We start from the raw sequence: 16,912 nt of genomic DNA, 5'->3' as shown, positions 1-16,912 counted from the left end.
CAAAAGTCTTCTGATGCTTCTCTGAAATCTGACAACAAAAAAAGCACAAAACCAGCAACAAGCTGTATATGAATGAGGTAATGCCCTAACAAGGCAAAGGCGACTCTTCCCATTCAGAAGACAACTGTAGCTTGCAGTACGCTCTAAAAAGTATTCACTAACTCAAGTAGTCATAGAGAACATTAACTTTAGACAAGAGTTTACAGAGTTCAGCTTGCACTAAACTTTAGTTAAACGAACAAAACAAAAAACCACAAACATATAGTATGTTGCTACAGTCAACAAAAACAGAGAACACAGTTAGTTTTTAAAAATTATATAACCTAAATGTCTACTTTCATATGTTCCAAAATTAACAATTTAAATGAAAACTTCATCAATCAGAATAAATCTACATATTTAGCCAGGCCAAATATGTCATAAGAATGACACTAGTCCTTCCCTAATGTCACACAAACCAGAACTTAAACTACCAGGTGCCCTTCTGAATGTTCTGGAGAAAACAGAAGCAGTACATGGGGAGATGCAGATCACATTCCTGAAGCTGAATTTGCAAAATGTGACTTCAACTCCTGGCATACAGAACACAGAACCATGGTGGGAAAGACACCTGAACCACTTGCGTGCGTGCTCCAGGCAAGGTTCCAGGTCAAAGACTATAGCTTGGCCAGAATTTCACTTTGCTTTCTCTTTAGACTGTCTCATGACATGGCAGAGGATCCAGAGAACACAAAACCATTTGGTAAAGAACTGGCTCCTTAGGAAAAGCACCAGGAGGATGTCAGACTGAAGCCCACAATGACCACTGGTTCCCTCTGAGCAGTGAGACCAGCACAGAGCTTGGAGGATTGTTGAAGGAGAGAAATTCAAACGCACTTGTGAATACTTGAGCTCCTACACAGTGCAGGAGATGTATTAGGATTGAAGTTGGTATTGACAATATCCCACCATTTGATGAACCCATCCCGCAGGTTGCCAGGAAGACATTACATTGATGTACTCCAACAGAAAAAAAACCCTCTGGAACACATGTAGTCCTCGGCAAGATACTTGGTTGCTACTCTGTTTTGTAATTGGAAAAGTATTACAAGAGATATAGAAGAAAGCATCCCTCCCAGACTGAAGAACTTCGACATATTCAACAAGCATTTTTGGATCCAGTATGGGCCATTGCAGTAAGCAGAAAAATTGAAACCAAGATAGACTGACTGCTTTCCAGGAACATGCTCCTTTTCTGGACAGTACAAATAATGTTAAAGTGGCAATCAGAAATGAAGAAATGATTTTACATCATATATATAAAGCCTACCAGAGTACCATCAGTTTTTTGCCATGTCTTTAAAAATAAGAAAAATTGTAAACCCAATTCCATGACTGATGCAGAAACCTTCAAAGTAAAACAGGTCAAAACTGAGCAGACTTCAAACTCGGGAAGATAGTTTAAAGTAACTGTAACACAGGGGCACACACTAACTTTCTGTGTTTTCAGACAAAGAGAGATGTTCTATGCATGGTGTTCTGCTCACACTGTTGTAGCTGACACCTGCGGTGCAACAGGAAAACACCACAGAAATACAGGTAACAGAACAGAGGAACCAGCATTAGGAAGGACATAAACAGGCTCTAAAATCATTATTGTATTTAGTTACTGAGCATGAACAATTAAGTATAAAAAGTGTACAATGAGAAAATATTTGTAAGTAAAACTTTTCCCTTAAAAATGAATATTTTGGAAATACCACTGTGGTCTAACAGTGTATTTTACAGAGCGAAATCCCAGAGGCATTTGGGAAAATAGCCAATTTATAAAAATACAAGGAAATCCAGAAGCCTTATAGCGTACAAGAAAAACATGAGCAGTCACTGTGGCAATCAAATGACTTGATTCCAAATTAAAATCCAATTTATTCCAAATAGTTGTAAAAGGACATTTAATTTTACCATTACAGTGACTTATTCTTATTAATAAATAAGACATTGCACTTTCAGGACAGTGGCTCTTGACCCTTAGTAAATCACATCTATAAGTCAAGCAATGGCAAAACCAACATTTGAGTGTAGCACCGCTAACGTTAAAAATAAAAGTTAAATCAATTCATGAGAAATATTCATATGAAATAGAGTGCATGGAGGTATAAGTCCTCATTATGAGTAGAGATACAGATAGGCTCCATTGTAAGCAGTATTTAAAAGCGTGGCACATAGAAAATATTACTTTGGAGTTTCTATGACATACAGAGAATTATACACATTAGTCACTTGAAATATCTTCATTAATGACAAGCAAAAATGTGTGATGTATTTTCACTTTGACATTTATTTAAGGACTGAATTTCATGTGAATCACTGGGAAAAAATAGTCATATGGTAAACTACCATTTTTGGCTGAATACAGATTTTGTTACTGTGACTCAGCAAAATCAGCCTCATTCTCAACTTCATTTCTACATAAAACATATTCCGTTAAGCTGACTTTTATCAGAAAAATTAAGATACTATCTAACCATGTTTACTTATTTATACTTTGATTCTTCTAGAAAGACATGAGCATTTAACACTTCACAACAGCAATTGTTCTTAGCCTCCAAATTCTTCTCTTAAAATTCAAGGCAACTCAATTGAATTATTTCAGCTCACATGACTCTGCCCTCAAGCAGTTTATCCAAACATCTTCCTGGTGACAATTGGAAACATCAATGATAATAATCCAACTTGTTTAGCACAAGGTCGCCACTTCTCCTTATGAAACAAAGATTTTTCAGCTTGATAATAGCTTCCATAGCTGTACCATACATACATTCATGCGCTTTCATTTTGGAGAAGAGCACCATGAGTGTCTTAAGTCTGGTCAGGTCTTAAGTAACGATGACAATCAAGCCTACGCAAGGACAAGTTTAAAAGTTTTCACCATTGGCAGCAATAAGCACAACAACCATTTTCTGTGCAGTGTGGAAAAATAGCACAACTGGCATTGCTACTACATATTCTGTATTAAAGTAAAAAAAACCCAAATGTTCTGAGTGATAATCAGTGTGACCTATTTTAATTGTTTAAATATTTAAGCATTGACTAATTATATAATTGCTTAAGCATCTGTTAGTACAGCAAAATGAAGAGAGATTGTATCTTGTATTATACTATAGAAAACTCACCTTCTCTACTCTTTCTGCAGAGCACATCAGTTGGATTTGTTCATGACACTGTTTCTGGTAATGTGCCTTCAGTGCATTTTCTTTCAGTTGCATTTCCAACTTCAGGTACTCTTTCCTGATTTCCTCACGGTTTGCAAACACATTTCTAAGGATTTCTTTGTATCTATTAGAGCCAAAGGGTAAGAATAAATAGATTACCTACTGAAGGTTATTTTAATAACCATCTCCTTTACAAAGGAAACTTTCAATTCCAAGTTACTAAAATAAATATTAAAACATTAAAAGGAATAAGGTAAAGCCTGTTATAGATGAGCATTAAATAAAATGTCAGTATGCCAGTACAGATTTTATGTACTTGAACTGGAAACGAGGCTTGAAATTTTGAAGGGGTCATTCAAACCTTTTTGGATATGAAGAATTTGTATATGAAGAACATTTTGCCTAATTTTTTTTATTGATGGTAGAATTTCATCTGTACATTAGTACAGAATAACATTGGTAGCCTAGGGATAAAAATCCTTAACTTTCCTATGAAATATCTGTGTTACAGTAATCATAAAATCATTTAGGTTGGAAGAGACCTTTAAGATCACCAAGTCCAATAACAAAGCTATTGATAAGCTTTACAAAAAAGCCAGCACATAAGTTTTTAAAATCCCCATGTGCACTGCTGAAGCTCATAATTTTGAGTAAGACTCAGGTCTCTATCATAAGTTTATCCTCTCAATATCAGCAGTTCTAATGAAAATTTGATGGGAATAAATACAATCCACAGGATGCTGACATAGCTGCACTTCTGTCTATTTAGTCAATACTTCATAAGAAGTTACTATAGATGCAAGATCTTTACCACTGATGCAAATTGTGAGTTACAACAGCTTTCTGAGGATCAGAGTACATGGTTACCTTGCAGTGTTTTACTGACTAATTTGCCTCAAAGGTTAATATCAAGATACTTTCTCAAGTACACAATATTTGTTTCATTTTAAATCCATTGCCAAGTTGTTCTGAAAATAAGGGATAAGTTATGCAAAGCCACAACTAGTTTAAGTAAAGCAACATTAAAAATGAGAAGACCAGCATTGAAAAGAGCAAGTTTGTTTTACAAATGCTTTTATAAGTCACGCAAACTCCAGTTTTGAAGCCAGTTCATAGTTCTTACCTTTCTATTTCCACTTGCTGGTTGTTTGCAAGTACTGCTGCATTACTATTTTCAGGAACGCTTGCTTGCTTTTCTTCATATTCTCTCAGTTTCTCTTTCAACATTAGAATCTAAACCAAAAAAAGGTATATTTTAAGGTATATTTTAGTTGGAAGATAGGGGCTTTTTTTAAACATACCATTCCGTGCTTATGCCTTGAACACTTTTACAAATGGTAATAGGTGTATTCCTCTTATAATACAAAAATCTTTCTTACTTCAAAAGACTATATGGGAGAATTAGGACAATATTGCCTTATAGGTTCAATCCCATGAGCATTTTCTTTTTGTATTCAAAGTTATAATAATTAATCTTTCAAACTTTAATCAATAGATTGATTTATTTATTTTTACATACCTCTTTCTTTTGTTCATTGCAAATTTTAACATACTGGCTTATATGACTGTCCACACTAACAACATTGCTCTTCAGCTGTTAAAAAAAAGAAACAAGTTACAATTTCAGCAGGCTCCTTCATGCTTTCCTGCATAATAAATACACTGTGTCTAAATGATACATAATTACACTTGAACTATATTATGAGGAAAGGGATGAAAAAACCCTGACTTGCACAAAAAAGAGATGACTCTTAGCTTTTGCAGTCATCTGTTGCATACCATGGCTATGTCATTTCCCTCACAACAGAACAAGAAAAAATAATGACATTTACATGTGCAAGCACATTTTGCATCTATTCAGACTAGTTTTACTGTTTAATGCACACCTCATGCATTTTATCTTTAAGTATGCAACAAATGGAAACCACAGCCAAGCCCATATTACATAAAAAAAAATTAGGAGTTACGATACAAAGGAGTATGAAAAAACAAACAAGAATAATAGAGAGTAGAAGACAGGATATCCTGATACCTTTTTGCTTATCAATATAATCTCATCGCGCAACTTGGTTCCAGCTGAATTCTACCTGTAACAAGCCTCGACTGGCACTTGTACAACTGCTCAGACATTTCTTTAACATGCTTTACAGTTCTCTGAGAACGTAATAGTAAGATGCTGAAACTGGGTGTGAATTCTACCAGCTGATTATTTCTAAATTTGATACTCACAAAACAAACCCTTTGAAACCAGAAGCACAATCCCACTAATGAAGCTACGCTGCTAAAAGCAACGTAAGTACTATCTACTCTGTATCTACTGCATCATTCAGACGATGGAGAGTTGACTCTAAGAAAGAAGAGGTAACTGAACAAAATTTTGAGACAAAAGTGAAGGAAATTACAACCTCCTGAAAGAAATAACTCTCCTCTCAATACTATGTTATTATATTTTGACAAAAGATCAATAAATGCCACCATACTCACAGAAGATTTGATATCCTTTGCCCGGTTTGCATACTTCAGAGTATTGTATGTATCATCGTAGAACAGAAAAGATGGACTAACAGCAGCTATCATTATTGTTCGGCAATTTCCTCCAAGAGAATCTTTCAGTAAGCGAGTAAGTTTGCTGTTTCGATAAGGAATGTGCTGTTTCTTGCTCTAGAAAAAGAATTATATGCGTTTTTATGGATTAGTCACTGTACCTTAAATATTCACCTGCCTAGAAAGCTGCTTAGAATTTCAACACCACCACAAACCACAACAAACAGCCTTGGAACTTTTCTTTGGCATGAGTAATCTTTCTCAAAATTACATATGCATCACAAAAGGCTTTAAATCTCTTAGAACTGTTTAATACCTTTATAACACATGTACTACCCAGATTACTTTCCAACATCCATATACACAACAACTATTTTTGTGATACGGGCAATTAACAGAAAACGTAGACTACATTAAACTGCTTTTGGTTCATGGAATAATTGAGGTTGGGAAGGACCTCTCAAGATCCCTCTAGTCCAATCCCTCTGCTCAAAGCAGAGTCAACCAAGGCAAGTGGCTGAGGACTATACCCAGTTGGGTTTTGAATATCTCAAAGAATACAGCCTTTTCAGGCAGCCCAAACTCTATTTTCTGAAACATTTTTTCAAATCACATCTACAGAATCCAGATCTCCCAGTATGAAGTCAGGTCACTAGGGCGCAAATCCCACAAGTCAACATGAAGAATCCTACTTATGTCAATGGTACAGGTTTTAAATTTTGCCTCCCACTCCAACAAGATGGTGATGAGAATGTGCAGCCCCAGGAAGGCAAATCAAAGCTCTGATTATTTCCTCTGGCATATTTGAAGGGGAAAATTGTTAGCAGACCAGAAGGACCAACAGGGTATAGCCGTAGGCAATGGACTTGACTTTGGTAAAAAGTTCAGGTTTGGGCATTCACCATCACAGCTGTCCTCTCCCTTTCCGTTGAACTGGTGAGCCCAATCAGGAGACTAATTCATTACCATGAGCATGGGTTGGAGGGTGGCAGTTGGGGAGTTGCATGTGGATGTACATAAGAGTACAAACGAACAACTTTGGATAGGTGTTTTTCTCTCCCACAAAAGCCTCCTCCCTCAAGATTAAAGGGCATAAACCTCTGGAAAACAAAATCTTTGTCCTCATAAGGCTATCTATTTACTCATGCAAGCTTCTTTACGGATTGAGGTGGATAAGAAGAGCAGGTACGTTTATCTTTTACACTATCCTTAGGAAGCTGCAAATTATTTTTGAGACCTCTTTCCCATTGGGGCCATCTTTCAGCTATCACAGAGATGATGGTAGAAACCCACAGAAAACCTTAAAGGAAAATTATGACATGAGAAGCATCAATGCAATCCCCATTACTCAATGAGAGCTTTCCATTCATAAACATGTTTTCAGAACACTAGGAAGTGAAGACTGCATGGGAAAGCAGCACATACCTTTGGATCTGCCAAGGCATTAATGACATTTCCGAGAGCTAGCAAGGAGCGGTTAATATTTGTTCCTTCTCTAAAACGAGCCCCCTTGGCATTTGTAGCACTGGCACGTTCAGATCCCGCCAGGTCAATAAGAGACATTTTGGCGATGCGAACATTTTGATTAATACTAGCTGTTTTATCTTGCTGCCTTAGGTAAATCTACAATAAAACAAAATAAACACAACAATTAAAAGTAACCACTAATCACTCTGCTGTTACTCTAAGCAGTACATTTATTTTACAATGTAACAAATATTTTCAGAATTTCTTATTGGAATCCTTCTAGGAATCCAAGTTTAACATTTCAGTACATAACTAACATAGGCAGGTAGTTTGGCCTAATGGAAAATAATGAATCCATTTTGACACCTAAAACTTACCTGCTTCAGGTATTAGTAGGAAAAAAGAAGCAGAGTGTGGCTGCACTGGATTTGGCTGGGATGGAGTTAATTTTCTGCATAGCAGTCAATGTAGCGCTTTCAGATTTGTGAGCCCAACAGTGCTGATAACATTTCAGCTTCTGCTGAACAGTGGTTGTACAGTGCCAAAACGGTGGGCAAGATGTTGGAAGGGGACACAACTGGGACACTTGACCACACTGACCAAAAGTTTATCCAAAAAGAACCATAAGGTATTTCCCTCTCCCTTTTGATTCATTCCCCTATCCTACTGCAGAGGATTAAGCAAGCAACTGGACCAGGACTTACTCTGACAAATGAATTTCATAGCTGCAATAATTTTTGATTCTACCATGGTCAAGATGTACACACTACTGCACTTCAAACTGAAAAAGATGTACATTTTTTAAAGCCACCTTTAAGAGTATGCTGTAAAGATATATATGGGGATAAACCAGGAGAAAGGCTGGACTTCAGTGATTGAGACTTAACTGTCATTACAATTAATAGGGGAACAATACTCACTGCTGTGAAAACACATAGTACTCCAGGGTCTTTTGGAAAGCTGTGATCCCTGAGGCCACTTGTTCCTGCTCATCTCTTCTTTCCTGAAATCTCCTTTATACAGGAGATACAGAAGGAACTAAATGGTTTTGCTTCCTTCTACTAGTGAAGTTATTCTTTCCTCAGGTTTATGAGGAAGTAGGTAGAGCATGATTATACAGTCAATAAGAAGAATTACAGTTGTCCTTAGGCAGCTCTTACTTTTTTGGGATTCTCTATAAATTTAACTTTCTTTTGGGTTGCGTGCCTTGCCATTTGTAAGGCTAGTGGCTACCGAACCTTTCATGAACGCACTTTTAGACAGTGAATTGGGAAAGAGTTGCCATATGTATAAGGTAATTGACTAATAAAGACACTATCTCACCAGTACTGTAGGCTTAAGCTTTGCGGATGGATGAAGTCTTCACAGCAATTTTTGACAGAAAAAAAATTGACAAGTATTGGGAGTGAATACAACTCTTATGACTTGCCACAAAAGGTATGTCTATATCAAATAGACAAGGTTCTATATCAAACAATGCAAGTTCTGTTGTACTATTTCTAGGACTATATATATATATATATACACACATATATATATATTAAAAAAAAGCCACTTCCCTGTACTTACCTTGATAAAGTAGCTATGTCAGGCTTGTAAGACTCTACCAGAACCCAGTAACTGTCGTTAGTGAAGAAGGGAAAGGTAGAGGGACAGACAAGCTTTGTTGCATGACTCAAGCTTTTAGAAAAATTCAAAAGAGACAGGAAATGCCCCAAAGCAGAATCTTTTCTATTTCTTTGTCCGTCAGCAGAACACTTTCAATAGAACAGTGTTGCAATTGGGATTTTACTTTCAGATGCAGTAATTGCCTGACCTAGATAGAGATTTCAAACCCAAGACAGATGGTACAGTAAGGCACAACTTGCATCTCTAAAATCAGAAAGTCTTGGGCCAAGACTTTTACTACTTTGAGTCAGTTCCAGAAAACATCCTTCTCCAATAAAGTTAACAACAAAAACCAAAGTCAGCATAAGAGATAACTGACCTCTACAAACAAGAGCAGCTCTTAAAATAACAGAAAATTTAAAAAATGAAGAGGAATCAAGACAGCATTAAGGATTTCTCATCATGTATATCTGCAGAACCAAAGATGCAATAGAGGATAAGTAGATAAGAGATGTTTTGTAGAATGTGACAAATTTGTGGAAATATCTGAGAAACTGACATAAATGATTATTTGTAGCACTAATTGCCTAGTTTGTAATTATTTCTTACAGATGCCAACACTGCTAATAAGTGCAACAAGTAGATAGGTTACCTAAGAATCCACTTAAAAAAAAAAAAGCATGTGGTTGTGAATTTGCTAAGCTTAAACTAGTTTACATTAACTCAAATCTGTTAAACTTTCAGTTACATTGATTGGATCAATCCAGTTAGCAACAGTAATACTCCTCTAAAGCGCAACATGCAGATGCAGCATTTCTGTTAAGCCTTTATTTACACACACAGTTTTCTAAATCCTCCTCTCCTCTCAAGCATAAAGTCACTTCTGCGAAAAAGGCTTAAAACCCATTCATTAACAAATGTGCTATTATTCAAAGGGTGCGCTAGTTTATCTTTGAGAACACATGATATTAGTAGATATTTATGTAAATCATACATTCAGGATACAATCAAAACAAACCATGACTTTTACCAATAATTTGTGCACTTAGCAGAAAATAACACTTAAGCAAAAGCAATTTAATACCTTGATTGACAGCTAGGCCATCTCAAAAGATAAACTGCAACAAACATTCAGGATTATCTCATTACAAGAGTTAACTGGATTAGGAATACTGAAAGGAACACCAGATAAAGTTTTCAATACCTACAGTATCCTTGAACAGAATCAGTCTGAGAGTTTTTATGAATGAACTGTGCACTGGAACTGAATGCTGAGTGGACAGCAGAACATGCTTCCAGACATGGCAATGTCCAAGCTTTACATGGAAAGGTCTTTTCCTTCATGGAAAAGTTCTAACACGCAGACATTTGTCCATGAATATCAAGTATGTAAAGTTTCACAGTAACTATATTTGAAAAAAAGAATTCAGTGAAAAGCTCTCTTGTTCCAAGCTTCAGCTAACAGTCGTTAGAAGAAATATCTTTTCTGTAAAACAGTAATTTTGAGCTTTGAATATACTTCCATATCATTCTTTGTAAATATGTAAAGGTTACAAGCAGTCAATAAGAGTAAACTAGAAAACTTTAATCTCCTCTTAGGCAAGCTAATATTCAACAGAGTTTAAAAAAAGAAAGATTGCATTGCATAAAACTACAACTCACACTAATGACAACTGTACATCTGCTTTATCATTTTACCTGAAAGACAGCATGGGACCGGGAGGAGGAGGCATTTACATCAGTGGGATGCTGCGTTCTATTTTTATTTCCATAATCCAACATTTGAAGGATTTCCTCTGCTGATTTAGGCTTTTAGGGTAGAGCATAAGATAAAACCATGTTATTTTTTTCCCTTTTAATCAACTATAGGAGATTCTATACTGATCCTAAAACACACTAACATTCACCTTCAAAAAAAATAAACGAACTTAAAATTTCTTGTTTTGGAATTGAAGCATTTCAGACAAACATTTGCAGTTAAAAAGCAGCAAGGTACAAAAAGCAAGCACTTAATAAATGCAGAAATTTAAATTGGCGACTTTTTTTAGCAAAGAGTTTAAACAAATCTGCAAAGGTTCTCCATAGTTAGAAGAAGTCTCATTTAAGAATGATTGACTTAATTTTTCTTGTACTAATGCATTAAACAGTGATATCCTAACTTTTTTCCCCCACAAGACCCAAGCTTTAGAAAGATGGTGTTCACAGAGTGAGCTAAACTAATAACACTGTTTCCTGTTGCATTGTTAATCCATGCACAGAGGAGCTGGAAGTTACATAGTGTTTCAAATACACTAAAAGGCTGCAAGAAAATAGGGCCGGGAGAGTTGATTTTTGGATCAGAAAACCAAGTTCTCTCACAATGTTTGCCAACTAATCGCTGTGCTGGCCTGGGAAAGTAATTTATCACGGAACTTTTCAAACTTAGTTATTTAAAAACAAAAGCAACTGTGAGACATTTCAGAGTTGTAGAACACTCCAAGATGGCACTAAAGGCAATTAATTTCTTTAACAATTGCAAAGATGTTTTAGGCAAAAAACGAATCTTTCAAAACCTGAATTACCAAAATAATTGTACCCTTTTGATAATAAGGATTGAATGCTTTTACCCATTTCCACTAAAGAATATTAGCATTTTTTCTACAACATACTTTTAAATAATTAATTAGGTTTGCAAGTTACTAAGGTACCGGTGATTACGGACAGAAAAAAAGCCCACTAAGAAATTCCCAAATTGCTACAGCTTTCACAGATCAATGGGAAGTTCACCATTTTCTCAAACGTATTGGGAGGTTTCCTGAATTTCAGTATCTATTTCCATACCTGATGTAACGTAAGCCCTTGAACTACCACCCCTTTCTGGGTATCTTCACGAACAGCCAGAGGTCCCGAGTTTACCAGCAGATCACGGATCTGTTCATTGTAGACCTTTGAATGGGAATTCAAAATATTTTAATAAAACTATCCTATCATACTTGACAGAATTAAACTTAACTAGCCAGAAATCATCACAGTCTTTTCTAGTACTTCTTTTAGATAAAGCAACAAATTCATTCTGTAGAATTTTTGCCAAACAGCTTTCCTATACCAAGGTGGAAATATTCAGTTAATTCAATTTGCATGAATTTTTTAGCCATTGAAGTGGGAGTCACTCTTTCCTAGTAAATGTTCTTAATAAAAAAAAGTCAAAGTTTACCTATTTTTACTATAACACTTTTGCAGCAATCATGAATTCAAAGCATTTATTGTCCTCCATTACCCTTCATAATTCATAGTGTAGTGAGATTTTGTAATCCAAATATATTTCTGTTAAAATTCTTAAATACTGTATTTTGTGGTCTGTGGAAGCACTTGAAACAGCATGTGGCAAAGTAAACTTTTTGCTTCTCCTTCTCCCCCCAACATACTAACTAGTCTTCCATTAAAACTTTGAGTGGGGATAAAAGGTAATAATTTTACTATTACTTCTTGGCAATAGTGCTAAAACAAGTACTTGTAAAAACAGAACTGTGATGAAAAAAAAAAAGGGGAGGAAAATGTGACAAAGAACGAACAGAATATTTGTAGAGGTAACCATTCATGGAACAGCTTTAATTCGAGTAATTGTGCTATGTCTTCAATAAAATAAACATAAAATTTTAAAAAACAACATCAAAAAGGCATTAGATAACATTTTTTTGTGATTTCACTGTGCTTATAGGATTTTATTGTGAAATCCTGAAATATAACCCTGAAAAGATATTTTCTTGTACACATCAACAGACATTCAAGAGGGATGCAACTGATCAGCAAGACAGAAATCATTAGAATGTTTAGTAAATGTATTAGAATAGATTGTCCTTTTTGGACAGTCTTCTGTTAAATAATAACAGGTGCCTATAAATAACAGTAAATTTGTGGAGCACAGTTCAGTTCTATTACTATCAGGGACAACAAATTTTGTAAAGTTCCAGGAAGGGCCAGGGGAATGCAAAACCAGCTTATTTTTATTAAAATACGCCTTACTAAAAACAACATACTAAATGTAGGAACTCGCTTACCTCTAAATAAGAGACAGCAAGATTGCATATTTTATCTTCTTTCATTTGATCCATGCAATTATAAAGTGCCATCATGGTTAAATACATCACACCAGGATCTTCAGGGGAACCCAACATTGTATGAGTCTTTCCAGCTCCTGTTGCACCATATGCAAGCACTGAATTTTCGCAAAAACAAACAAACAAAGCAAAATATTTACTTTATACCAGTAAGCTAATTGGAAACGCAAAACCAAATGGACATTCACACACCTCTGTCATTCTGCACAGCTGTTTTCATAACCGATCAAGTTTCTTACTTAGGCTTTACCTCTTACATCTATAATGAGAAAGCTATTTCAAAATCATATTAGTTTTTGAATTTTCAGTGCAAAATTCATTCATTGGCAATTTACATGGAAATATTATTAGCATGTTCTCATAACACTAAACCATCAACTTATTGCAGGTAGATATTTCATTTCCTCACCACATTCCATTTGCCAATTAAAAAAACAAGCTACTGATGAGAGTTCATAAAGCAGGCTACCACACACTCAGTGACACAACAACTTCTGATTGAACAACTCTTTCCAAAGGGCTTTCTTCAGAAACATGTATTTATCAGATAAAATTCTTGCTTACTATAACACTAACATGAACTCATTTCCGAAATAGAGTAGAGCTATCTTAAGTTCCGTAGACTAAACCTTCAGTCTCTCATTATCTATAAATTAAAACAAATGCTTTATTTCTCTCCCAGCCTTTTTTTAAGGCCTCTACAGCAGTCAGGTACAATGGTAGAAACTTTGAGGAATTTAGTGAAGTTTTTGAATTGAAGAAGATAAATAACAAAGTTACCTGTGCAGTTATATCCATTTAAGAAGCCATCGATTACATTTTTGGTTGTGTGTTCAAAAACTTCCAACTGGGATGAACTTTCATCAAAAACAGCATCAAATACAAATTTCAGATCTTTATTTTTTCTCTTACTAATATCCCTATGGGTAAGTTTCTTCCCGTGAAAGAAGCTGACTTCTTCTTCTTTTGGATCAAAGACCAATATATGCTGGTCCACAACGTGAACGACCTTGCTAAAGTTGCCATCTTTTTCCTTTTGAGACTCTGGGCGGACACGGACCACCACTTTCACATGATTACAGACATCTTCCTCCTTAGCAGCAGACATAGCAACATCCCTTTTGTCCCCCTTCTTTGCTTCAAAGGCTCTTGCAGGCCAAGCAGCTGGATCTTTCCTGCAATTGACAAAATAAGAGTGAAAGGTCTAACACTTCAAATATAAACTTTTGAATAGTTCACACCTTCAATCAGGGCTAACATCTTGTACCTGTGCTGGACCTGCCCATCCCCCTGGGCTGCTGCAGTGACAGCACAACTTTGGAAAGCACAGTAATTGCCCTGAAAAGGTGACCTAATTCAGCACAGCTTTAAGGAAACTAAGTAGCATTTCCCTAGGAAATCAGGAAGCTTAATTTAACAAACTCAGCTACTAATTAATCTACTGGCTTTCCTTTAGTTCAGAGCAAAGTTCCAGATGAGCTACCAGGTTTCTACACAGAATCACAGAGTGATTGAGCTTGGAAGAGACCTCTGGAGATCGTCCAGTCCAACCCACCTGCTAAGGCAGGTTCACCAGAGCAGATTGCACAGAATGTGTCCAGGAGGGTTTGAATATCTCCAGAGAAGACTCCACAGCCTCTCTGGGCAGCCTGTTCCAGGGCTCTGGCACCCTCAGAGTAAAGAAGTTTCTCCTCATATTCAGATGGAACCTCCTGTGCTCCAGCCTGTGCCCATTGCCCCTCACGGCCTGTGGTTTTCTTGCCCTTCAGCAGAACGCGGAGCTTTCTCTGCGATGCTGATTTAGTTGCATTGCACGTAGGTTTAGAGAGACAGCGAAAGTTGGATTTACTTCAACGTTATTTGGATGGGACACAGAAACACGTTCCACAGATGCCAAAGCAGAAAGTCCCTTTAACGGGCCCTCCCCGCTGGTCACCGGGGCCGCTCGCTCTTCAGAGCGAACAGCGACCTTCACGGGAAAGGCTCTCGGTGACACCTTTCCAGCCTAGGGACACGCTTGCCCTTTCTCTTTCTCAGCCGAGCCGCCCCACGGCCACAGAACCAGGCGGGAACGCGGGGGAACAGCCGGAGCGGAACAGCAGGGGAGCCGCGGCCCAGCCCCACCCCGTCCTCCTCACCCAGCCATGGGCAGCGCTCCCTCGGGCTGTGCCGCCAGCCCCACAGCACGGCCGGGGCCGCAGCAGAAGGACCAGACAGGACCCGAGGGGACAGGACCGGAACGGGCCGGGATCACCACTCACCTCCGCACGGCCGAGCAACCGTCGCCCGCCGCGGCCGCCGAATTCAAACACAAGCGGCCCTGCCCTCCCCGCCTCCTCATTGGCCACCGCCCCCATGACGCCACCAGCGCGACGGCGCCGAAGGGTGAGCGTGAGGGGACGCGCGGCTGCGCTGGGCGCCAGCTGGGGCCCGGTTGTCTCAGCTGGTGCGGGCGGCTCCGCGGTGCGCAGTGGGGTGGGGGCGCCTGGGGGGCTTAGCACTACCCTGCCTTATGGGGGTTGCCAGCGCCTGTTGCTGGGGGTGGGGGGAGTGTTGAGATGGCGGCTCCGGTGGTGTGAAGCTGAGGGGGTTTCCTACCTTCCTGAGCCTCTCAGGAGGACTGGGAGGCCTAGGCGGGGTTGGCTCTGAGGGGCAGCGGCGGAGCCCGCGGCCAGCGGGGCTTCCCCAGCCTGGTGGGGAGGACAGGCAGGCTGGCGCTACCAGGGCCCCTCGTGTCCCCCGGCCCGGGCGGGGATGGGGCTGTGGGGTGTGGGTGTCTCTGGGGAAAAGCCTTACGGGGTCGAATCTCTGCTCTCTCTCTGCTTTTACCATCCACTTGAGTGCAAATCCTGCTCTGCAGCCTCAAGGCGCTTGAATGCTGCTTAGTATGCATGATGTATATAACGTGTACGCTGTAGGAAAGGATGCTTCTGCTTGCTTCTAAAAAGACCACACAGGTGTGTAGGATGAAGTTGGTTTTGTGTAAAGTGTGTCCCTGGTGTTAACGACACCTCCTGGGCCCGTACAGGTGTTGGGCAGGGAGAGCTGGGTGGTGATTGTTGGTCTTTGCCCTCTTCATATAGTATTTTCTGTAGGGGCTTTGTGGTTTGTTGCAAAACTGCAAGGTGATGGTATTTCTGTGAGAGGTTGTAGAGGGATGCACACTTCCAAATTTAAGACTTCCAGGTTTAAGGTGAGGGGAAATATTGCCTGACTGAGGCTTAAATTACCAGGAGAATAACTTGCCGGAGGTGATAACTCAGCATGTTCTTATCTATGCAGGCAAAAGGTGTGAAGCCTCTGGCTGGGTAAATGCAAGCAAAGCATGTAGTAAAAATCTGACAGGTAAAATAAGGTTGCCCTTCTGTTAATGGGGTAAATGTAGGATGGTACTTTTTCAGATAGTTTTATGTCAAAGTTTGTAACTTTCTTGCCTGGAAGGAGCAATTAGGAAATACATTGTTACAGGAGGTCTCAGCTCCATAAAGAAATGCAAATACCTTATCACTAAAGCCTTATTGTTATCTAAGTTATTTATTTATTTATTTATTTATTTTTGATGGAAGGTAAAAATTGTTTAAGTCATGCAGCTGTCTACTAGTAGGTTACTAATTTAGGGTGTTTTGGCTAGAGGGGAAATTCATCAGTTCTCCGTGTGGTTACAGACAAAGTACACAGCAAACCACTCTGATGTTCTGGGTGTTATTTCAGTTAGTTATACTCTGCAGAATTCTTACATTTGACTGTGTTCAAAATATTTGGTATTACAAGAGGTAATGCGTAATGAAAACCATAGAATTATTATGTGTGTAACACAAACTTATAGTACTGTTTTAAATATGGTTGCAGTGTTTGCTTTGTCCATTACTGGTTTAACTAGAAATATAGAAAACTTGGCAACCAGAGTGCTGTGTTCAGAGCAATCATCTCATTGCACTTGGCAAAACAAAGGGGAGCAATTTGAAAGGAAAGTCACTGTTCTGGTTGTGCTCAGATTTGGTTAGC

General features: G+C 38.3%; 2 protein-coding genes across 3 annotated transcripts in view; one reads left to right on the top strand and one right to left on the bottom strand.

Moving 5' to 3' along the window:
• The window catches only part of KIF18A (kinesin family member 18A), a 36,844-nt gene extending 21,597 nt beyond the window's left edge, over positions 1-15,247 (bottom strand). Inside the window, exons 1-10 of one of the 2 annotated variants that reach the window (XM_082059542.1) lie at positions 15,169-15,247; positions 13,688-14,082; positions 12,848-13,005; positions 11,631-11,735; positions 10,509-10,619; positions 7,161-7,358; positions 5,676-5,852; positions 4,711-4,785; positions 4,315-4,424; positions 3,153-3,315 (exon numbers count right to left, since the gene is read on the bottom strand). In XM_082059542.1, the coding sequence (XP_081915668.1) occupies positions 3,153-3,315; positions 4,315-4,424; positions 4,711-4,785; positions 5,676-5,852; positions 7,161-7,358; positions 10,509-10,619; positions 11,631-11,735; positions 12,848-13,005; positions 13,688-14,015 (1,425 nt within the window). In that variant the 5' untranslated portion in view covers positions 14,016-14,082; positions 15,169-15,247. Of the gene's footprint in view, positions 1-3,152; positions 3,316-4,314; positions 4,425-4,710; positions 4,786-5,675; positions 5,853-7,160; positions 7,359-10,508; positions 10,620-11,630; positions 11,736-12,847; positions 13,006-13,687; positions 14,083-15,045; positions 15,064-15,168 lie in introns of those variants that run through there. The other variant, XM_082059541.1, reaches the window with a different exon arrangement.
• Positions 15,248-15,293: 46 nt separating this feature from the next.
• The window catches only part of METTL15 (methyltransferase 15, mitochondrial 12S rRNA N4-cytidine), an 84,915-nt gene continuing 83,296 nt past the window's right edge, over positions 15,294-16,912 (top strand). Inside the window, exon 1 of the mRNA XM_082058285.1 lies at positions 15,294-15,370. The gene's annotated coding sequence lies outside the window, so the exon portion shown is untranslated. The remainder of the gene's footprint in view (positions 15,371-16,912) is intronic.

The sequence above is a fragment of the Streptopelia decaocto genome, assembly GCF_964273445.1.
Source record: "Streptopelia decaocto genome assembly, chromosome: 7".
Classification (NCBI taxonomy): Eukaryota; Metazoa; Chordata; class Aves; order Columbiformes; family Columbidae; genus Streptopelia; species Streptopelia decaocto.
Note: the sequence above shows the minus strand (reverse complement) of the source record. Positions and strands in the feature narration are given on the sequence as shown.